Source organism: Sinocyclocheilus anshuiensis, unplaced genomic scaffold (assembly GCF_001515605.1).
Source record: "Sinocyclocheilus anshuiensis isolate Anshui unplaced genomic scaffold, SAMN03320099.WGS_v1.1 scaffold623, whole genome shotgun sequence".
Classification (NCBI taxonomy): domain Eukaryota; kingdom Metazoa; phylum Chordata; class Actinopteri; order Cypriniformes; family Cyprinidae; genus Sinocyclocheilus; species Sinocyclocheilus anshuiensis.
In genome coordinates, this window is record NW_015548226.1 from 1 (window position 1) to 25,554 (window position 25,554).

Here is a 25,554-nt window from a genome sequence, read left to right on the forward strand (position 1 = left end):
CACACACACACACACACACACACACACACACCTCCTCTGTCAACCCAAAGGGTGGAGTGCGTCTTTTGAAGACGCACACAACCACAATCCCTGAAGGAAGAGGTTGAGAAAAGGATTTAAAGTCAACAATGCATTTTGAATCAAGTTAATCATTAGGCTAAATGTTATAGGCTATACAAAATTGGCACTGTAATGTAAAGTGTTACTTTTTATACTCCTATCTGGTAAGTTTCCAATAATTTGCAGTACATGTTGCGAATGCACAATGATGTAAGTTGTCTGAAGGAGGTGGGCATGTAGAAACCCGGGTGTTTTGTGGATGTCTCCGCAGTCATGCAGGTTTCGCGGATCCGCGCGGCACGTAAAATTGAGTGGCTCAGATGCGCGCTAACGCACCACTTCAGCCCAGATCCCTGCGTGGAAAACGAGATCGTGGTTTTGGCCATCGGAGTGGACCAGTATCTCCAGGAGGTGTTTCATCACCTCGCCGTTTACCACGGTGATGACCTCGTCTCGAATGAGGACTTTAGGAGTCTGTGTTTGATTTTGGGGATCCCCGCGAGCGCAGAGACCGAGAACGGCACCTCAGAGCACCGGGATATTTGCGACGGACTTCCTCTTGTGCTGAACTTTAAAGACTTTCACGCACGGCTTTGTGGGTTTTTCTCGCTAAAAGCGCAGGAAGGACAGACGGGAGTTCGACTTCCGGTCAGCGAGGAGACCGAGCACATCGAGCGGGAGATCAGGCTCCGGTGTCCCCGCGTCCGGAGGAGAAAGTGCGTCAGGTTTGATCTGTCTGCCGACCAACAGAACCGGAGGAGGTCAGCGAGGAGATCCGGACCCTCTCAGAATCCGGATCATTTGCAGAGCTCTGCTGTGGAACCCAAAAGAAACGCAGGTAGGCACACACACACACACACACACACACACACACACCTGAGCTGTCAGGACAGGTGGACTAATGTAACAAGCTGTATTTTTCCATCCAAAAACTCAAGCCTTAGGGGACGTTTTTAGCCTTTAATGATGAATAATGAAGATGTATTTAAGGGAGATTTATGAGTGTCTGTGCCATAAAACAAATGCATATTGCATAAACAGCTTCTAAATGATAATAATCCAAATAAACTTCACTGATTTATTTATTGATCATATTTCATACAAGTTTAAAATCTTTTAAAAACAAGTACAAAATGAATTTATAGGAATATACTAATAATAAGTATATATTATATTTATAATTTAAGTAATAAGTTATATTTACACAATTAATGTTTAAAATAACCGATCAGTAAATAATTTCTAATTTCTCTGAATTCATTTGAAATTTTCTAACATTGCAGTGTTGAATATTGCGAGGAGATCCGGACCCTCTCAGAATCCGGATCATTTGCAGAGCTCTGCTGTGGAACCCAAAAGAAACGCAGGTAGGAGCCGCACACGCACACACACACACACACACACACACACACACACAGTTGTGTTTCTATGTTTTATGGGGACATTCCATAGGCGTAATGGTTTTTATACTGTACAAACTGTATGTGCTATTGCCCTACACCAACCCTACCCCTAACCCTACCCCTCACAGGAAACTTTGTGCTATTTCAGATTAAAACAAATGCATATTGCATAAACAGCTTCTAAATGATAATAATCCAAATAAACTTCACTGATTTATTTATTGATCATATTTCATACAAGTTTAAAATCTTTTAAAAACAAGTACAAAATGAATTTATAGGAATATACTAATAATAAGTATATATTATATTTATAATTTAAGTAATAAGTTATATTTACACAATTAATGTTTAAAATAACCGATCAGTAAATAATTTCTAATTTCTCTGAATTCATTTGAAATTTTCTAACATTGCAGTGTTGAATATTACTGTAACCCTCAAAGAACCCAACTTTTATTAAAACTAAAAAAGTAGTAAGTTAATGTTAAAGAACAATCATCATCATCTTCATAATAAAAATGTCATTTAATTATAATAAATATGACTTTACACATATAAGAACATAATATTTTAATTATATTGTATTACATTATAATAAAAAATAAAACAAATACTTATCATATTTATTAAACAAATATAACATTATGTATTAATAAATAATTGTATTATAATAATTATATAATATTTAACATGTATGTCTTATTTTATATTACACAATTGTTAAAATAGTTGATTAATAAATAATTTATAATATCTATGAATCATTTTGAAAGCAAAAAGCTGTGTTTTTTGTTGTGTTTAGTCCAATGGTGGACGAAGTACACAAATCAAGTACTTGAGTAAAAGTACAGATCCGTATAATAAAATATTACTCCAGTAAAAGTAAAAGTACTCAGTTTTCAATTTTACTCAAGTGAAAGTACACAAGTACTTGATTTTTTATGTACTTAAGTAAAAAGTACCGATAGATGAATGTTTATTTTGCAGTTTTATATAGGCTACTTTTATCATTTAATTTTATATTAGCATATATTTTTTTATAATCCTACTGCTCAAAATACCTGGGATTTTCCCAAAATAACCAATAAGGAAATAATGAATATAATAAGGAAAATATAATTATATATTCATAATGATTTTTTTCTTCTCAAACCTTGTCTGTGGTGTAAAAACACCCCTGGCCAAATGCCCCCAGAGGGCATCACTTCCCACTTTGATAATTACTGTAGTTGCCATGTTCTGAACATCACATCTTTTCTTTTTCCCTCAGATGTAATCTATCTAGGTGGTTGAATAAAAATATTTGGACTTCATTTTTTTTTTAATTACCTAAATTTAGCACCAGCAAGTTCGTTAGCTAGACAGTTAGCATCAGCTAACATTGACTTATTTTCAGCATGGTTATGAATAAACATTTATATTTGTCTACTCGGCTAGTTGATCCAGATACATAGTAACTTAGGCTATGTGTGCTGACAAACAACATAAAAACAGACGTCACCATGAATCAGACACCGCTTCTGCATCTCGGAGCACATGACATATTATAAGGAGTAACTATAAGTTTTATGAAATGTAGTGAAGTAAAAAGTACGATCTTATGCTTTGGAATGTAGTGAAGTAAAAGTAAAAGTTACTCAAAATAAAACTACTCCAGTAAAGTACAGATACTTGAAAAATGTACTTAAGTACAGTAATGAAGTAAAACTACTTCGTTACTGTCCACCATTGGTTTAGTCATTACTGAAGACCCTATTTTTACTGTATTGCAGTGGATATTAACCCTCAGAGGAGATGGCAGGACCAGCTGGAGCTGGAGAACGCCAGTCTGAGGGAGCTGGTGGAGGACTTGCGTTCTGCCCTCCAGAGTAGCGACGCGCGGTGTTTGGCACTGGAGGTGGCCTTATGCCGAAAAGACGTGCCGTCCCAACATACTGCTGGAGGAACCCCTGAAAAACAGGACTGCAAAACAAAAACACAACAATCCAAACACATGGAATGGGACTCCAGAAGAAGCACTAAAGACCTCCTACGAGAGCTGGAACTGATCCGTGCTTCTCGCGATGGACAGCTGGAGGAAGCCATGCGGTTTAACCAGAGGTTAGAGGAAGAGCTGATGGCGGCTTATGGAGAGATTAGCAGGATGCAGGAGATGCTGGACAGCGTCCGGACGGAAAACACGCGGATTAAGAAGAGGACAGAAGAGGTCAGAGAGTCACTGGCCACAGGGCTGGAGGGTGTGAGGACCTTACAAGACCAGGCTCGACAAGCTGACCTGCTCCGAGAACAAGTCCAGAGTCTGGAGAGCCAGCTGGAGAAGTTCAGGTAGAATTTTTATTTATCTCATACTATAATTTCAGTCACACACATGCAGGTAAAGAAGTTTGGGATCAGGGGTGTATTCCAGAAAGCACGGTTAACTTACCATCAGCTAAACCCTGAACTTTCGGTTGATTAACCCCAAACCTTGCTTTCTCGAGGTATGTGGTTCCAAAACCGCATCCGGGAGTAAGTTCATTCAGCTCAGAGTATGTTCCTGGTTAAGACTCAAGACATTCTCAACAGAGTGACGAATCGACGAGTCGCTATGGAAACGGACGCGCCATGATGTTTCTTTCTTCTTCTTTTGTTCAATGGTCGTTTACATGCTTAGTGCATATCGCCACCTAATTGATGGTTGTGCAATCATTTTTATTTTTTTTCTGTTTAATCTTTAATCCTTGAGAATATGAATTATATTGTTTGTTTGATGCTAATTATATATTAAGTCATATCAGATATGTATTTTGATTTAGAATTTAGACATTATAGAAAATGCTGATCCATGTGTGAGATGATAATATAAAATGTAATAAATACATATATATAATATAATAAATGAAATATTACCTTGTCATAGTGTTTTAGAATTTATACAGATAACTGTTATATATCCCAATAAAATAAATATAATAACCATATTAGAATAATATATTACCTTATTTATTACTTATATTAGCGCTTCCTCATTAACATATCATACAAATATATATATATATATATATATAAAATAGGCTATATTACATATTGTAATATTATATAATGTTGTACGCTATCTGTCACGCCCACTGAAGGCTCGTCAGTAGATCACACATGCGCTGATAGCGCTGAAGTGAATTAACCCTGGAACATAACCTGCTCCGGAGCAGATTATCTTCAGAGAGAGAGCAGGTTATCTTCAGAGAGCAAGTTACTATAGTTACTTACATACCCTGAAAGTAACCTCTGATTTTGGAACCGAAAGCTGAGGTTATCCGCTCACTTATCCTCAAACATACCCGGTTATGTCACATAAAGTGCTTTTTGGAATACCCCCCAGTAGTGTTTTTGTTTTTGTTGTTGTTGAAATATTAAATTAATAATTTTATTCATCAAGGATGTATTAAATTGATCAGTAAAGATTTATAATGTTAGAAAAATAATGAAATAATGAAGGGCTTTACATTCAAAACAGAATCCTAATAACAAATGTATCACAGTTTCCACTAAACTATATAGTTAATACATTTTATACATAATGCATTTTTTTGAGCATCAGATCAGCATAACAGAATGATTTCTGAAGGATCATGCACTGAAGACTGGAGTAATGATGCTGAAATTTCAGCTTTGCGTCACAGGAATAAATGACATTTTCAAATATATTCAAATAGAAAACAGGTTAAATTATAATAATATTTCACAATGTTACAGTTTTTACTGTATTCTTGATCAAATAAATGCAGCCTTGGTGAACATAAGAGATTTCAATGTTCAAAAACATTAAAAAATCTTAACAAACCCAAACTTCTGAACAGTGTTTGTGAATTCATAGTTTGTCCAAGTATGAGAATTCTGCTATCTTACACTCATTCTCACGTTCGTAACTATTTTTGTCCATCACATAAAAGTCAGTGGGGTCAAAAACAACACTAAATCACTGTGTCTTGTGTATGTGTATGGAGCCAGATCGGCCTCAAAAATAATACATTTATAAAACAAAATTCATGAATTCACAGCACAATTTACATTTACAAAATCCGATTCGTACATTCAAACACAATTCATAAATACAGAAGTAAAAGCATAAATATTTCCCCAAATGCTCACACAAAAGCATCTTACCTAAATAAATTTAAAATGTTTACACAAATATGTATATATCAAGTTCTTGAATTAATTTCCATCACACATTTATGAATGATGTTACATGTATTTATGGATCGTTGAATCTGCATTTGCAAATCATCACACATGTGTAAATGTAAATTGTGCTGTGAATTTATGAATTTTGTTTTATAAATGTATTATTTTTGAGGCCGATCTGGCTCTATATTTGTGTTCCACAAGGAAAGAAATGCATATATGGAATGACATTTTCATTTTTGGGTGAATGATCGCTTTAAAGCAGCACTATGTAACATTTGGCGCTCTAGCGGTTAATAAACAGAACTGCACACATCCCGCGGAAGAACATTCCAACCGGAGCTACTTCTCTAAGTTTATGTCTATGGCGATTCACGCAGGTAAAAAGTTACATAGTGCTGCTTTAAGAGCTTTTTTTAATTAAGATGAATTTACCTAATTTTTTTATTGGTTGTCCCCTTTTCAAACTGGAATTTCAAACAAAGTTGAATAATTTAAATTCATAAAAGATTATACAAAGAACCACTTCAGTGTTCACTTCAGGCCCTAGTCGACCATGTAGACCGCCTAGGACAGGACTTTTCTAAGACTCAGAGCAGACCACAAGGGCGTTCCGAGATGAGAAGCCATAATCAACAGAAAATCTTGCATAATTAAGATCTTTACCTGCATTGATGCTTTAGTGTTGATGAGTCAAGAAGCAGCGCTTGGCTAGGAAACAGTTTGGACAGGAGCAGCATTGCAGGGCTTGTCGCAGACATGACTGATTTTCCCTTGACAGATGTTAATGACCTGCTTTAATAACACAGGACAGCACAGTTTCCTGCAAATGGTTATTAGTCATTCGCTTTCAAGTGTGAGTATTACAGCAAATCACACAAAGCCCCTATTACAGCATCTAACTCTACATGTCTTATTATATCCTGTGAGGAAGCATATAGGGTCCAGACACATGTTTAAGCGGGTGTGTTGGACAGTCAGAGATTAAAGACGTTTGTGGTCAGTGAGTTTTACAGTGCTGTTTCATTTGTCTCTATCTATGAACATAATAATTAAGAAATGTCTGAAAAGGACAGAGAAATTAAAGCCACAAAATACTTCACATCTGTTAGTATCTATCTGTATTTCTACAAACTAAAAAGGTTATGTAAATCATATTAAATTAACAATGCATAAACTTTAACAGGGAATGTGTAATTTTAGCACCACTATTGCATCACCAAGCACAATTGCAAAAATAATTGTAGCATTAGAGCAAAGAGAATTGACATATTTCTGAATTCAAAATGCCAGTAAGAAATAAAACAATATATGTTGTTATTTATTATCATAATTATGTTTTAATAAATAAACACGTATGGATGTAATAATACATACAGTACATATTTATTGTATTTTAATTGTAGAGTAGAGAATAAACTTATTTTTGAACTAATAATACGAAATAACAACAAGTAATAATAAGAAGAAATAACCAATAAGACAAATATTCATAATTTTAAGTTTAAATTAATTGATAAGATGACTCAGAGCAAAAACGATGTCTAATTTTACAGTGTAAATTATAAAACTTAAACAGGATATGTGTAATTTTAGCACATCAGTTGCAAAAATAATGACTGTTTTTACACAGGTTTCCGGAACACTCCTCTTACTGCAATGCAGTGAGCATTAGAGATTACACAAGCCAAAGTGTTATTTTTAAGTATGAACTAATAATTTTCTTAGAACCATTTCCAAATGCGCTATAAAACTTTAGCTCACATTTACTTTGCAATCAATTAAGTAGATTGTTGGCTTTCAGTCGACGCTTGGAAGATTAATATATGTGTTAATATTTCATTATTTGCATCACAGAGCGGTGATGTAATGCTCATTCCTCACCTGGAAAAGCAGGTCGAAACCTGCCAGGTTCCTGACTCAGAAAATCCACACGCTCTGCTGGGACAATCATCAAACTTGTTCATGCATCAGCAGCACAATAAACGCAGCGTGCTGAACATCCTCTATCAGTTATGTGATATTAAATGTTTTGAGTCCAGACATCTTGACTCATCTGCACAGAAGCTTATTTAATCGTATTTACTGTACTGTATGACTTATTCTTAGGGCCCAGTGCACCTGCCCAGAGCTGAATATGAACAAAACTGAAATGCTAGCTGAACCATGTGGGTCTGGATTTCCCTCCCCCACCAGTCATGATGATGCCAGAAGAGGTAAGATGATCAAAAACCATCATAAACAAGCCAATTTCTCATTCAGAACGTAAGAAATTAAATTTTTTGCAAAGCTGGGTGGAATTTGATTTTACATTTTGCATGCACTATCAGTAGAGCTGTGGATGTGGTCTAAATGGAATTCTGCATACTGCATACTGTGGACTAGCTACTTTTATTTGAATGCATCATGCAAAAAAAATTCAAACAGTATTAAGCTTCACTTTTTTTCATGTGACCTCATCACGTTGCATGTTTAATTCTGCAAGTGCTGTGTAGCATTACCTCAGAAATAAATGCAAAAATAACTAGACAGTTAACATTTTTGAATTAATAATAGTAAAATAAAACAATAACAAAAATATCCATAAATAATGTAATCTAATTTTTAGAGTTTTTAAAAATAATGTCATCTAATTAAAGAATATACATGATTTTACATTTACAGAAACAAACAATATTTTCAATGTATTATATTTCTTTATTTTTTAAATAAATACATAAAACATAATGATTACTAAATTGTATATTTATTTTTTGACATTTGAAAGCAAAAAAGGTAAATTTATTCATTTCTAAAAATAATTTGACAATATACATTATATACTATTTCATAATATAAATAATAAATATAAATTTCAGTGCTAGTGTCACTAGCACTACCATAAAAAAAAAACATAAATAATAACACCTTTTACACAGGGGTCTCTCTAAATGTTCCTTTTATATTTTTCCTCCAGTTTTGTGTAAAAATGTCTTTTTTGATAGCCTAGTAAAATAGTAAGTCAAAAAAGAGATTCATCACACTACAAGTGCATCAATTCAAGGGCATTTCATTGTATGACACAGCTTTCCTAGCAGTTAGCTTTGCTGTATACTTCACATTTTGACAAATCAAAGTATTCCACATTTTTTGTGCACAGTACATACTGCAAAATAGTATGCACACAGGGCATTAAAGACAGTAGTGGTCATGTGACATCTCTGTGCAGAAGAAGACCTGCAGAGGTCAGTAGAGGGTCAGGCAGCATCCGATGAGGAAGAGGAGGAGAGGAGCGTAGATGAAGGACAGTGCTGCCACCTGGAGGTGAAACGGCTGATCAACAGATTACACAGCTGTGCCAAAGGGTGAATATACCTTTGATATCAAAATAAAAAAAAATCTGCATTTTGGCCATGTATTAATTTGACATGTTCACACACTTGTATTCCTCCACAGGTGTCAGAAAGCTGCTATCTGTAACTGGCTTATCTCTCAGAGCTCCGCTCATAGCAAAGACACTAAAGAATGCGTGTGGATTCCTCAAGCGGATGAGAGGGGAAATCAAGCGGGAAAGGTGAGAGTTAAAGAACAATCTATGATCTATGATAATGTAATATCATACACCACATCATCTCTAATGAACGCCTGCCTTCTCTGTCACATGAAGCAGAAAGAGGTGGAGAGTTTGAGAGTTTATCATTCACTGCTGGAGGAGAGACTGACTGATGCACTCACGTTACTGCTGCAGATACCACATAAAGTGAGAACTAGATTCAGAAATAGATTTCTGAGTAAGAAGTGTGTTCTAAGTTGCTTACTGAAGTCAGTGGTATATGGTATGATATATATATTTTTATATTTATTCATAAATATTTAGCATTTTATATGTTATCAGATTTAAACGTTTTATGTGTTTAACTACTTAAAGTCAACTTTAATAAAATTGTATATTAAGTTTGTTTATATCAAATTTTAAATTAATATAAAGATGTATTTAAAATTTATGTTAACATTTTATACTATAAAACTACTTATGGTTTTGTGCCTAAAGAAAACCTTTATTATTTAATGCAGGGATTCATAAACTTTTTTTGTCAGCTGAACCCCTTTAACCAAAAATATTTTCTTAAAGTATCCCCTTAGCTTTTCAGTAAATATTTCAATAATTTAACACATATTAATTAATAATCATTTTAATATTTCAGTAATGTAGTTCTCTGATGTCAGTTAATGGTCACATAACATGTCAGTTTCCTGCAAATGGTTATTAGTCATTCGCTTTCAAGTGTGAGTATTACAGCAAATCACACAAAGCCCCTATTACAGCATCTAACTCTACATGTCTTATTATATCCTGTGAGGAAGCATATAGGGTCCAGACACATGTTTAAGCGGGTGTGTTGGACAGTCAGAGATTAAAGACGTTTGTGGTCAGTGAGTTTTACAGTGCTGTTTCATTTGTCTCTATCTATGAACATAATAATTAAGAAATGTCTGAAAAGGACAGAGAAATTAAAGCCACAAAATACTTCACATCTGTTAGTATCTATCTGTATTTCTACAAACTAAAAAGGTTATGTAAATCATATTAAATTAACAATGCATAAACTTTAACAGGGAATGTGTAATTTTAGCACCACTATTGCATCACCAAGCACAATTGCAAAAATAATTGTAGCATTAGAGCAAAGAGAATTGACATATTTCTGAATTCAAAATGCCAGTAAGAAATAAAACAATATATGTTGTTATATATTATCATAATTATGTTTTAATAAATAAACACGTATGGATGTAATAATACATACAGTACATATTTATTGTATTTTAATTGTAGAGTAGAGAATAAACTTATTTTTGAACTAATAATACGAAATAACAACAAGTAATAATAAGAAGAAATAACCAATAAGACAAATATTCATAATTTTAAGTTTAAATTAATTGATAAGATGACTCAGAGCAAAAACGATGTCTAATTTTACAGTGTAAATTATAAAACTTAAACAGGATATGTGTAATTTTAGCACATCAGTTGCAAAAATAATGACTGTTTTTACACAGGTTTCCGGAACACTCCTCTTACTGCAATGCAGTGAGCATTAGAGATTACACAAGCCAAAGTGTTATTTTTAAGTATGAACTAATAATTTTCTTAGAACCATTTCCAAATGCGCTATAAAACTTTAGCTCACATTTACTTTGCAATCAATTAAGTAGATTGTTGGCTTTCAGTCGACGCTTGGAAGATTAATATATGTGTTAATATTTCATTATTTGCATCACAGAGCGGTGATGTAATGCTCATTCCTCACCTGGAAAAGCAGGTCGAAACCTGCCAGGTTCCTGACTCAGAAAATCCACACGCTCTGCTGGGACAATCATCAAACTTGTTCATGCATCAGCAGCACAATAAACGCAGCGTGCTGAACATCCTCTATCAGTTATGTGATATTAAATGTTTTGAGTCCAGACATCTTGACTCATCTGCACAGAAGCTTATTTAATCGTATTTACTGTACTGTATGACTTATTCTTAGGGCCCAGTGCACCTGCCCAGAGCTGAATATGAACAAAACTGAAATGCTAGCTGAACCATGTGGGTCTGGATTTCCCTCCCCCACCAGTCATGATGATGCCAGAAGAGGTAAGGGGATCAAAAACCATCATAAACAAGCCAATTTCTCATTCAGAACGTAAGAAATTAAATTTTTTGCAAAGCTGGGTGGAATTTGATTTTACATTTTGCATGCACTATCAGTAGAGCTGTGGATGTGGTCTAAATGGAATTCTGCATACTGCATACTGTGGACTAGCTACTTTTATTTGAATGCATCATGCAAAAAAAATTCAAACAGTATTAAGCTTCACTTTTTTTCATGTGACCTCATCACGTTGCATGTTTAATTCTGCAAGTGCTGTGTAGCATTACCTCAGAAATAAATGCAAAAATAACTAGACAGTTAACATTTTTGAATTAATAATAGTAAAATAAAACAATAACAAAAATATCCATAAATAATGTAATCTAATTTTTAGAGTTTTTAAAAATAATGTCATCTAATTAAAGAATATACATGATTTTACATTTACAGAAACAAACAATATTTTCAATGTATTATATTTCTTTATTTTTTAAATAAATACATAAAACATAATGATTACTAAATTGTATATTTATTTTTTGACATTTGAAAGCAAAAAAGGTAAATTTATTCATTTCTAAAAATAATTTGACAATATACATTATATACTATTTCATAATATAAATAATAAATATAAATTTCAGTGCTAGTGTCACTAGCACTACCATAAAAAAAAAACATAAATAATAACACCTTTTACACAGGGGTCTCTCTAAATGTTCCTTTTATATTTTTCCTCCAGTTTTGTGTAAAAATGTCTTTTTTGATAGCCTAGTAAAATAGTAAGTCAAAAAAGAGATTCATCACACTACAAGTGCATCAATTCAAGGGCATTTCATTGTATGACACAGCTTTCCTAGCAGTTAGCTTTGCTGTATACTTCACATTTTGACAAATCAAAGTATTCCACATTTTTTGTGCACAGTACATACTGCAAAATAGTATGCACGCAGGGCATTAAAGACAGTAGTGGTCATGTGACATCTCTGTGCAGAAGAAGACCTGCAGAGGTCAGTAGAGGGTCGGGCAGCATCCGATGAGGAGGAAGAGGAGGAGAGGGGCATGGATGAAGGACAGTGCTGCCACCTGGAGGTGAAACGGCTGATCAACAGATTACACAGCTGTGCCAAAGGGTGAATATACCTTTGATATCAAAATAAAAAAAAATCTGCATTTTGGCCATGTATTAATTTGACATGTTCACACACTTGTATTCCTCCACAGGTGTCAGAAAGCTGCTATCTGTAACTGGCTTATCTCTCAGAGCTCCGCTCATAGCAAAGATACTAAAGCATGCGTGTGGATTCCTCAAGCGGATGAGAGGGGAAATCAAGCAGGAAAGGTGAGAGTTAAAGAACAATCTATGATCTATGATAATGTAATATCATACACCACATCATCTCTAATGAACGCCTGCCTTCTCTGTCACATGAAGCAGAAAGAGGTGGAGAGTTTGAGAGTTTATCATTCACTGCTGGAGGAGAGACTGACTGATGCACTCACGTTACTGCTGCAGATACCACATAAAGTGAGAACTAGATTCAGAAATAGATTTCTGAGTAAGAAGTGTGTTCTAAGTTGCTTACTGAAGTCAGTGGTATATGGTATGATATATATATTTTTATATTTATTCATAAATATTTAGCATTTTATATGTTATCAGATTTAAACTCATAGCAAAGACACTAAAGAATGCGTGTGGATTCCTCAAGCGGATGAGAGGGGAAATCAAGCGGGAAAGGTGAGAGTTAAAGAACAATCGATGATCTATGATAATGTAATATCATACACCACATCATCTCTAATGAACGCCTGCCTTCTCTGTCACATGAAGCAGAAAGAGGTGGAGAGTTTGAGAGTTTATCATTCACTGCTGGAGGAGAGACTGACTGATGCACTCACGTTACTGCTGCAGATACCACATAAAGTGAGAACTAGATTCAGAAATAGATTTCTGAGTAAGAAGTGTGTTCTAAGTTGCTTACTGAAGTCAGTGGTATATGGTATGATATATATATTTTTATATTTATTCATAAATATTTAGCATTTTATATGTTATCAGATTTAAACGTTTTATGTGTTTAACTACTTAAAGTCAACTTTAATAAAATTGTATATTAAGTTTGTTTATATCAAATTTTAAATTAATATAAAGATGTATTTAAAATTTATGTTAACATTTTATACTATAAAACTACTTATGGTTTTGTGCCTAAAGAAAACCTTTATTATTTAATGCAGGGATTCATAAACTTTTTTTGTCAGCTGAACCCCTTTAACCAAAAATATTTTCTTAAAGTATCCCCTTAGCTTTTCAGTAAATATTTCAATAATTTAACACATATTAATTAATAATCATTTTAATATTTCAGTAATGTAGTTCTCTGATGTCAGTTAATGGTCACATAACATGTAGGGAAACAAATCTTTTTTATTTTATTATTTCGTTAATTTGACATTTTTTAATCATTAATTTAATTTAATTACATTTAAAGGGCTAGTTCACCCAAAAATGAAAATTCTGTCATTAATTACTCACCCTCGTGTCGTTCCAAACCTGTAAGATCTTCGTTCATCTTCGGAACACAAATTTAGATATTTTGGATGAAATTTGAGAGCTTTCTGACCCTCCCATAGACAGCAATACAACTGCACTGTTCCCAGACCCAGAAACGTAGCAATGACATCGGTAAAATAGTCCATGTGACATGACCCAGAACGTAATCAACGTATATTAATGGGGTATATTAATGTGATTGAGGATGTAATTATATTATTTATTATTATTATATTATTTTTTAATAACCCTGTTTAGGAAAGGGACATCATACCTTTCAGAAAATATAATTTGCATCTTAATTTTGCAATGAAGACGTATTTAACAGTACTATATATGTCCATGACAGGGTGGACATATCGAATAGTGGCCCATAATTATCTAAAAAAATGTGTGGGAGCTCAGCTAATATGTTTCTATAGTACTTGAGAGTCTACTATTTATGATATGACATTAAGCAAATAAGAAATTAAAACCAAAAGTTTTGAGTATTGTGAGGGTTGAAAGGCACTCTATGGTGATATTGACCCTTAAATAGTAAATTAAACTACATTTTGATTACTAAATTATGACCTATTTTACTGAAAAACTGAGAATGAAGAACATTATGTTAGTCCCTCATAGCACATGAGATATCTATTTGATGTGCTTGTTTACATCTGAAAGACATTTTTATAGTGTTTTCTCATCTGCAATATGTCTATGTTTCCTGTCAGACGTCAAATAGACACTTATAAAATGTATTTAAGGTGTTTATGATTTAGAAAGTATATAAAATTGACATCTTGCATACTATACAATATATATTGCCTGCAATTTCTTTGACAAACATGTGAAACAATATGCAACATTACGAACAGTAGTATGCGCAATGCTAATAATAGCACATGCCCTCACTAAGTTCACTTTTCATTTTATGGTTAATTTGCACTTTTATTGTACAAAGCCTTGACTTTTCACAGTCAAATCAAATAATGAGTAAAGAAAGAGAGTTAAAAATTACCTGGTTAATATGACTTCCTGTTCATTCATCACATTGGAAATGAAAGATCAAGTCATGTGCACACTGCCACCTAGTGATTCAGCTCTGTGATGCACTTGTCTGCTTGTTTGCAATCTGAAAACCTCTAACCTGTGTGTTCTGACCCCTGTCAGAGAGTCTCTCGCAGGATCTTGGGGAAAATACTGATCAACACACTAGATCTGTGTACTAGAAAAAGCCACGGTAAGCTCTGCCTTTCTGTTTCATTTACATTGTTTTCTTTCATGCAAAACTGCTGGATAAACCCCTGCCTTTCCTTCAGACTGCACTCCGGTGGTTCTGGTGGTGGACACACTGTGCCGGCAGCTCCTCTCCAGTGACCTCCTGGATGGAGGAGAGGAGGTCAGCGTTGGGTCACGACCTTCTGGGACCTCAGGTCACCGAAACACATCCAACCCCCTTCTGATGTCCTGCTGAGATTTTACAGATGTCCTACTTTACATGAGGGTACAAAATTGGTGTTATGTTATTTTTTACTTTTTAAGACATTAATTATTACCAGAGTTATTGTAATAAGAATTATCAAACAAATATTTTTCATTAATTTATAAGAAATAAAGAAGTACCAATATAACAAACAATATTTGGTGCCTAACCAGCTCCTTCTTAATGTAAAATAAATCTGCTGCCCTGATACCCATTGTGGGTTACTTATTTATTTTCCTTTTTAAAAAACGTATTTAAAATTCGTTTATTTAACATTTATTGCTAGAAAATATTAAACACATCACAAATCAGGGGGTTTAAAGCAACTGTATGTACAATTTGTATCTTAAAATATCAATTCCAAAATCAGTTTAATGGTACATTGACTTAAAGCAGCACTATGTAACTTTTGGCGCTCTAGCGGTTAATAAACAGAACTGCACACATCCCGCGGAAGAACATTCCAACCGGAGCTACTTCTCTAAGTTTATGTCTATGGCGATTCACGCAGGTATGTGTTACTCCGCGGCGGTGACAACCCGACCAGGCTACAATAGTCCAAATATAAGAATCAGAATCAGAATCAGCATTAGCTTTATTCACCAGGTGTGCAAACACACGAGGAATTTGTTGTGGTTTTTTAAGGTGCTCCTGGCACATACATACATGCATACATACATACATACATACACATCTGACATGAGAACAGAAAAAAACAAAACAAAAAAACATTTAAATAGTAAAACTTAACAATAAATGTGTATGAATCCGGAACAGTAGATTTATGTACAGATTTGTGCATCATTTACTCTATATAGAACTGTATAAATAAAGAGATATGCATATGTAACATTTAGCAAATTTTGAACACAGAAAAAGTTACATAGTGCTGTTTTAACACAAGGAGAATGGCTTCTGTTTCTTTCCAAACATCGGTTCTGGATAGTTATAGGTATCTAGGTATCTGGATAGTATCTATAGTTTTTACCTTATCTTGGATCAGTTTTATACATTTGTAGATATATTTAATCAGACTTTTGTGTAATTAAAAGGACGAGTAGTAGTTAACAGTCTCTTATTGGCCTGTTAAGCCAAGCCATCCATAAAACAAACAAAACAAGCCCTGAATTGATAAAAGAACACATATTGTACACACACTTCATATTTAATAGTATTAAATGATTCGTTAATTGCATTTAATAGATTATACTTTCAATAAAACATTTTGGGGGGTTTGTAAAAGCTGTTTTTAAGCACGTTTGGTTTGAGTTTTTGTTGCATTTACACGTTCTGGCCAGCAGGCGTCACCAGCGCGTGGTATTTCAGAAGCTTCGAAACAGTGAGTCGTTTTGCAAAGCAATTAGTTCAGTTGATTCAAAGCTTTGTAAAAAAGCTTTGTTTCTCCCATCGCAACAAGTTAGTATGTAGTACAGTAAGCAAGTTTGGTGAGCGGCTACAAAATTCTGTGAAATGGGTGGACTGCTTTACGGCTGCAACAAATGCATGTGTACAGCCGAAGACTTTTAATATACTTTTTAATAGACTTTTATATAACTTTTTAATAGACTTTTATATATATGTGACTTTCCTTGAAAGTACTTTGTTACAGCTGTCCAGCGTTTCCACAACAGTGAATTCCACTCACCTAAACTGTTGGGGCTTCAAGTTCCAAAAATACATATAGTTGCTTTAAACGGTATTCACATGTTCCAAAATTGTGGTAAAGGTTGCAGAAATGTCAAAATTCATATAAAATAAAAGTTAAAAATGAAACCGTTCATATATTATAATTAGGTTCACCTCTTCAAGTGGATAAACATCACTTTCTCACCTTCTTTTAAAAAACAAAGAACTGAATTTAAAAGTGTCAAGCCCTATTTTGTACCCTTTTTGTGAAAAGTGTCTTAAACTGTTCTTCTGTATAGAACATGAGGCCATGTTTTCTCATATCTGAATCCTATTTTTGTGATTTGTCCAATCACATATGTGACCCTGGAGCACAAAACCAGTCTTAAGTCGCTTGGGTATATTTGTAGCAATAGCCAAAAATACATTGTATGGGTCAAAATTAACGATTTTTCTTTTATGCCAAAAATCATTAGAATATTAAGTAAAGATCATGTTCCATGAAGATATTTTGTAAATTTTGTACCGTAAATATATCAAAACTTAATTTTTGATTAGTAATATGCATTGCTAAGAACTTAATTCGGACAACTTTAAAGGCGATTTTCTCAGTATTTTGATTGTTTTGCACCCTCAGATTCCAGATTTTCAAATAGTTGTATCTCGACCAAATGTTGTCATATCCTAACAAATACATCATACATCAATGGAAAGCTTGTTTATTTAGCTTTCAGATGATGTATAAATCTCAATTTCGAAAAATTGACACTTAAGACTGGTTTTGTGGTCCAGGGTCACATATTAGTTTCCTGAAATCTTTCCACTTGTTTCGTGCAAGACATGAATAAGTGCACATTATAAGACACTTTAGAGTTCAGTCTCAGTGTGTGTATATATACAGTACAGTCATTTCCCTGCAAAGCACTTAATCTGAAACATTATACTATCATATGACCCAGTTACAAAATTATTTTTAACATTTATATTTGTGCTATAAAATAATATCTGTATATTTGATAAGATAAAAAAAATACTTTTTTTTTTAGAAAGCATTTATATTTTTGTTCATGTGGAGGTGGATGTGTGACATATCTGAATGTCACAGTAACTCATCTATGATGTCAGTCCATGTGACACGGTGTCACATTTCCATTCTGCGCTGCTACAATGTGTCGCTCACTGAGATGAGGACAAGATCTCTGTAAAGCCGGACATATGAAATAACAGTCAGAAAAAAATCTAAATCTTTAAAATAGAAATACATTTTTTTAAAGTTTGCATTTATATATATATATATATATATATATATGTACTTTAGGCACAAAATGAGCAAAAATATGCAATTTAGTGAAGTTGCTGATATTTATATGGGCAAAAAGTAAGATGTTCTTCTTGAAATATTACTAAAATGTAAAATTTCTTATGTTTACTTTATAAAATTCATTAACGATTTCACAGCAAAAATGAAATATGCTTAAATATGCTGAAAAAAATTTAACATTTTTTGAATTACATTATTTATAGGCCCTGGAAATATGTGTATTAACTATGATACAGAAGTCTTTAGAAGATGGGACTTCTTACTACTTTATAGGTCACATTATGTAATAGAAATAATCATGTATTTTCTAAATGCTGTTCTTTTGTTTAGTGTTGTGAAGGTCCACCCCAAACATCTGTCAGATGACAAAGACCCTCAGTGTGAGTTAGTCTCTGTGTGTCTCATGTGTCAGGCACATTGTGTTCTGATGTGCGGATGAAACTCTTAACAACATTCAATAAGGAAGAGATTTTAGAAAGGTACTTAGACATCTTGAAACGTCCTTCTCCATCCACACAAGCTTTGGCCTCATTGTTCAGCGCAGGTGTTTGTCCCTTATCCGTCAGTCCCTATTATTCCTATACCAATCTGGCTGAGCCGCTGTCACGCTGAGTTATGTGTCTAGATCAGTGGTTCTCAGACCTCTCCATGAAGTACCCCCAGCACTGCACATTTTGTATGTCTCTCTATATCTGACACACCCACTTCAGGTCTTGCAGTCTCCACTAATGAGCTGATGAGTTGAATCAGGTGTGCTAGATGAGGGAGACATACAAAATGCGCAGGGCTGGGGGTACTTCATGGAGAGGTTTGAGAACCACTGGTCTAGATGAAGTCTTCCTCTGCATTATGAATGATAAGAGTGGAACACTGTCTCCAGAATAAAGTCTGATAGTACAGCAACATCGGAGTAACAGGAGTATCCTCCAAATGCAAGGTCATCGGCAATGACGTCAAACTTTCACTTATCAGACATTTATTATCCTGAGAATTCTGAAAAAAAAAGTACCACATTTTCAACACTGCATGATAATAATATTACTTGAGCAGCAAATAAGCATATTAGAATGATTTCTGAAGGATCATGTGACACTGAAGCCTGGAGTAATGATGCTGAAAATTCAGCTTTGCATCACAGGAATAAATTACATTCTATATATATATTTATATATACACATAATAAATATACACAGTACAGACACATTATGTAAACAAAAACTTTTATTTTTACTTTTATTTAATCACGATTAATCGTTTGACAGCACTAATATATATATATATATAAACCCAAAAAAACTGTTAGAATTTAGTTTCATTTTTTAATTATTCAACAGACACATGTGAGTGGTCATATAATTATTAATTTGCAGCGTTTTTGCAGCTCAGTTTCAATAAATGCTGTAGTAAGCAGACATTTTTAGCTATAAAAGCCACAGTATTGATACAATGTACATTTTTATTTCAATCAATTCCATCAATGTCAATGTGATTTTTCCTTATTTACTACCAAGCACGTGTGTCAAATGGAATGAAAACAGAAAAGCACAGGGCAGTCGTACGAAATAATATAATCTTTTATTTCCAGCAATTTACAAGAACCTCTGTTAGGTCCCCTTTACAGTGTCAGATTGAAGCGGCTGGGGCAGAAACTGATGGGGAAGAAATCAAAGAACTCAGATAACCAGTTACCATTACTAGCTGTACACTCTTGGATAATCTGGTAAATTTGCTTTAGTCTTGCTTGAGAGGCTGGGATCTGACCCTCAAGGCCAATTTAACTCAAGGAAGGTTACGTTTTCTTGTAGGAAGTTATAAACAGATTACAGATTAGAATCTCTAGAATTCCCAGATCAGAGGGAATATGTGACAAATCAGACAACCCACAAGTAAATATTAATTTGCTCTAAAACTCATGGGGATCTCAGTGGCTTTGCTTTGGATAACTTTACCACCGATACATCTGCCCTGGAAGAACATAACAGATGGGATGATTTTTGTACGCAAATCAACAGAATACAATATGAAAACCAACTCCATTAATTAAAAAAAATCTCATAGAAAAAAGACGAATCAGAAGACCTATAATACCTACGTGTCGAGCCTTGCTTGTGATTTGTTAAGGCATATTATGCTCAATTCACCGAACCAGATCGAGTGTGAGGTTTTGCTGGATATTAGGCACCAAACTTGGATATATTTGTTAAGAAGAAGAAAAAATGACTGATAAACGTACAGTAAACATCTCTACTGGTCCAATGCAAAGAAAAATGCAACAAAATGAAAAATAAACATTTAAAGAATAAATATATTATTTACAAATAGCTTTGTCACATCTATAGAAATAAATAAACAAAGCCTCCCATCCCCTGAAGAAATATTCACAACTATAGAGAGCTGTCATGGTACAATGGCAGCACCGGATCAGTTACACAGTAATATTTGTGATGTTTGAATGCATAATTGTGGTATAAACATGTCTGCACATTGGAGCTGCATGCTCTCCTTACGGGACCTCTTGTGGCAAACTGTGACATTACAGTACATCTTGTGCACAGTGATCTAACGTGACGTGCTTAAAGGGATAGTTCATCCAAAAATGAAAATTTGATGTTTATCTGCTTACCCCCAGGCATCCAAGATGTAGGTGACTTTCTTTCTTCAGTAGAACACATATGATGTTTTCATTTTTGGATGAACTATCCCTTTAAACGTGCTTACCGCAATAACACTAGAACTCGCCTTAACATACTTCCACAATTAAAGAAAACAGACATTTAAGGACAGAAAATAAAGTGTACAGTAAAAGCAAAGTGGGTGTGTTTAATATATCGTGAATTATATGAAATGTGCGCAAATTAAGCGATGTTTCTACGCAGCCCTTTAGCAATGGCAGGCTAACATTAACACACCGTCCATAACTGGAGGTCAGTTGCTTTATAAGGCCATGCTAGTCGTTAAAATATACATTAATTTACTGTCAACTACTGATTACGAGATTTTTATGACCGAGAACTGAGGTACAGATTAGCTGCTAGCAATCCTGTTAGCCTTTCAAGTGTTTCTGAGTGGCATTAATCTCATAAAAACATTCAAAACGAAACCTCTCTCCTCTTCGGTATGAAAGAAACTCTTTCGAGGAATTTAATCAAGCATGGCTTCAAATCATATTCGGAGAGCCGGTTCAACAGCACTTTTTTTTAGCTAGCATGCAGTGGTACAGAGGTGCAGACATCTAAATAGCCCTTTTTATAAGCATTTTTTTTGCATAATTCTACAGAAATACTTGGGTTGTATTGTAAAAAGGCTTTTGAGGCAGAGCATTTCACATTTCCTGTCAACGGAGCAGGTGCTTTTTACGTTTAAACTAACTGAATTCACCAATTGACTGTTCGCTAAGCTTTGCGTTAAAACAAACAGGCTTAGATATTACAAAATTGGTGTAGGATTGAACAATTTTCTCTCAGAGACTGCCAAATTTCACGAATAATTACGAAGAAATAGCAAGTAGCACACTCAAGTGTGACATTTTGAAGTAAAAAGATTGAAATAGTATTTTTCTTGTAAAACGTACTCCAGTAACCTTTGCTTTATTTCACAGCTTCGAAAAATCATTTTACAGTGTAGATTTAGACTGCCTTTTATTATTCAAAAATATAGCCTATCCATAAGGTAACTGAGCAATGAAACGGGCCTTTTCTCTTTTTAATTGACTGTGATAAGCGTTTTTGCCTCGAGTTTGCAGGCTCTGCATTTTTTTAATCATGTTACTGGGTAATTTAATTTCTTTAAAGGCAGATAAAGTGCTTTGCAATGTATACTTCCTTTCAACTCACATGAGAATAATTTCCTGTTAATTTTGAACACTTTGTGAGCACATTTAACTAAAAATCATAGAAACTCCAGTTCATTCAGGGAGGCGGAGCTTAGCAAAGGGTCAACTGTATATATACTCTATATAATAGAATATTCATTTGTATTTGGAAAGCCTTTAAAAGTACATTGTCAAATATGATTTCTGGTTTGATAAAAAGGGTCCAGACTGCCATTTTCTAACTCACAGCCCTTTTAAAATGACCACTTTGTTAACCATCACTACAAATACAGTGGTGTGAAAAAGTGTTGGCCCCCTTCCTGATTTCTTATTTTTTTGCATGTTTGTCACTTTAATGTTTCAGATCATCAAACAAATTTAAATATTAGTAAAAGATAACACAAGTGAACACAACATGCAGTTTTTAAATGAAGGTTGTTATTATTAAGGGAAAACAAAATCCAAAACTACATGGCCCTGTGTGAATGTGCACTTTGGATGGGTTAAATGCAGAGCACTAATTCCAAGTATGGGTCACCATACTTGGCCACATGTCACGTCAAAACAAAAACAAAACAAAAAAACTAAACAAAAAAAATACACCAGCAAGTCCACCTCTGAATGGCTGAAGAAAAACAAAATGAAGACTTTGGAGTGGCCTAGTCAAAGTCCTGACCTGAATCCTATTGAGATGCTGTGGCATGACCTTAAAAAGGCGGTTCATGCTCGAAAACCCTCCAATGTGGCTGAATTACAACAATTCTGCATAGATGAGTGGACCAGAATTCCTCCACAGCGCTGTAACAGACTCATTGCAAGTTATCGCAAACGCTTGATTGCAGTTGTTGCTGCTAAGGGTGGCCCAACCAGTTATTAGGTTTAGGGGCCAAACACTTGTTCACACAGGGCCATGTAGTTTTGGATTTTGTTTTCCCTTAATAATAAAAACCTTCATTTAAAAGCTGCATGTTGTGTTCACTTGTGTTACCTTTTACTAGTGTTTAAAGTGTGACAAACATGCAAAAAAATAAGAAATCAGGAAGGGGGCCAACACTTTTTCACACCACTGTACATGAACTGTCCCAGTATTTTGAGTCCACAGATGAGATTTTGGAGATTATCGGATGTGGACTTCACAATAATGGCCTGAGAAGCTTAAAACAATCTTACGGGCCTTTGACTGGGTTAAACGGTTGTGTATGTAACGGAAATGTACCTACGCAAATGAGGCAAAGTCTGATATTTGATCCTTTAGGTGTTGAGCGTAAACAACCCATGAACCCTTTTCATTGCACAACTTGAGTATTTCAGGGATTTCTATGAAACAATAAAGCACTTTAGGTTACTATCTCTCTCTGTAACCATAAGCAGAGCTACTAAAGCAAATTTAGATCCTGAAAACGTAGCATTGCGTGTTAAATAGGGCTGTTTTCTATGCGTTTTACTGTATAGATGTTTTATCGTCAAAAGGTCCCCTTTGAGATTCAGTCTCTGCTATTAAGACTTAAGTGATTCTTTCAATCTCTAGCCTGAAATGTTATTTAGGTCACTCTGTGATGGTCCAAATATGTTTATTTTTTGTTTGTATTTGGCAAAGGCTGTGAGTGCCACCATCAAATCACTGTTTTGTAGCACTTGGTGATTTAGCATTATATGTTCGTTTGCCTCTTGTGAAATATTTCAAGTTTAGGTCGATGTCATCTTTACATGCAGCCAACGTGACTGGCTGTAAAATCGGGCCGAACATCCCCATTGAAAAATAATGAGGATTGTTGTTCTCCCATTAGCTAAACAACAAGGAAATTACATATCAATACTAAAGCAAAATTGTCATCAATATAATCATGGTAGCCATTGTAGCCATAACAATATAGATATTATTTCTCTATGTGGCATTATAAATAAAGACGTTTGTGTTGCTTGGACAGAGTCAAAGGAAGCAGTGTGGATCAATCACCCACATCTGTGTCCCGATCTCCAATTAGCCACAGGATGTGGAAACACAGAGCCAGGAAGCCCGTCCCCAGCAGGTCTCCCAGGGCGGTCAAGTAGGGAATGGAGAAGTTGTCAGGATCCATCCCTCGATGCCACATCCAGTTTACCATCCAGTCTGCAAGGTACAACAGGATCACAACCTAGATGGAAAGACAAGAGAATGTGTCAACGGACGGAAAATAATGGACTGATTGATTATTAAATATATGCATATTTTTGAACATATTTTAATAAATAAATAAATCTGTTTTGTGTCTGATATACACCATTTCAAATTTTGGGGTTAGTAATTATTTATTTAATGTTTTTGCATTTATTTGACCAAAAAATGCAGTAAGATTGTGAAATATTACATTTAAAGCAACTGTTTTCTATAATAAAATATTTTGAATTGATTCCTGTGATTTTCAGCATCATCACTCCTCATCATCATTCTAATATGATGATTTGCTGCTCAGGAAACATTTCTGAATATCATCAATGTTGAAAACAGGTGTGCTGCTTATTTATTTATTTTATGGAAACTGTTTTTTTAAGGATTTTTTGGTGAATAGAAAGTTCAAAAGCAGAATTTAGGTGAGTTAACTCTCCTTGCTGAATAAAAGGATATCATTTTAAAATCTTACTGACCTTAAACTTTTGAACGGTGATGTATTTGTAAAGTGAATTCAATTTTTTCATGATAGTAATGAGAATTTAATGTCACAATGCAAAAAAAGTCTTAAAATATATAATAATATATTATAAAAAATATATAAAATATGTTCCTCATGCAAAGTATAATTTCTTAATTATTTTCTTTTTGAAACATGACCCAGACTTTTTTTTTTCCACACAATTCACTCAAACTTCCCTCATGTAGGTCAGAAACACTATAAAACATTTGAAGCATTTCCTTGTAATTTGAAACAGAAGCTCAGGTATACCTGAAGCAGAGCTGCGGCCAGATAAAATGCAATGAAGACAGAGGTGAGAGTGGTGTGTCCACCCTGCATAGAGTTAATAGTGTAGAGGAAGACCAGATGACCAGGAGCCACCAGGAGGAAGAGCACTCTGGCAGAACGTGCGTTGACACCTGATGAGAGAGTAAATCTAGGGCGAGTCAGTTTAAGCACTGTTACAGGAGCATAACTGAAGTCATTAGCTATGCTTCCATCCAAAGTTTCGAATTAAACTTATGTGCAAAATTGGAATATTGCATAAAACTTTCGCGAATAAAGCACCATTTCCATCCAGTGAGTTGAAGAGAACAAAATCGTCACTTCCTGATTAAAGAAAAGAAAAATGAAATTTGCTGCAGTAGAAGGCACTGTATATAATAATTTTTGTATACAATAAATTACGAGCTTCAGAGTGTGCAGATGATTCGGAGTTCTGGGAGTTAATTATAACACTTTGACGAGATTTTGCTCAAGCATTTTAGAATGACAAAACTAGCATTTCAGATGCTGTGCAATGAGATCGGTCTGTTGATTAGTCCAGTTTTATGCTGTCCCATCGCAAAGTCACATGTCTTTTTTGA

At 34.4% G+C, this 25,554-nt stretch overlaps 2 protein-coding genes across 4 annotated transcripts in view; one reads left to right on the forward strand and one right to left on the reverse strand.

Moving 5' to 3' along the window:
* The first annotated feature begins 43 nt into the window (after nucleotides 1-43).
* Nucleotides 44-24,027, forward strand: LOC107654372 (EF-hand and coiled-coil domain-containing protein 1-like). The gene is made up of 11 exons (XM_016441413.1): nucleotides 44-224; nucleotides 332-833; nucleotides 1,363-1,427; nucleotides 3,239-3,791; nucleotides 7,740-7,846; nucleotides 8,839-8,974; nucleotides 9,066-9,183; nucleotides 9,277-9,369; nucleotides 14,967-15,036; nucleotides 15,116-15,300; nucleotides 23,966-24,027. Exons 2-10 carry the CDS (start codon nucleotides 334-336, stop codon nucleotides 15,268-15,270), a joined length of 1,797 nt encoding a protein of 598 aa, XP_016296899.1. The 5' UTR covers nucleotides 44-224; nucleotides 332-333; the 3' UTR covers nucleotides 15,271-15,300; nucleotides 23,966-24,027.
* The window catches only part of LOC107654373 (solute carrier family 41 member 1-like), a 42,049-nt gene continuing 40,192 nt past the window's right edge, over nucleotides 23,698-25,554 (reverse strand). For all 3 annotated transcript variants that reach the window (XM_016441415.1, XM_016441414.1, XM_016441416.1), the window contains 2 exons: nucleotides 24,959-25,107; nucleotides 23,698-24,172 (listed from right to left, as the gene is read on the reverse strand). In XM_016441415.1, coding sequence (XP_016296901.1) covers nucleotides 23,987-24,172; nucleotides 24,959-25,107 — 335 coding nt within the window. In that variant the 3' untranslated portion in view covers nucleotides 23,698-23,986. The remainder of the gene's footprint in view (nucleotides 24,173-24,958; nucleotides 25,108-25,554) is intronic.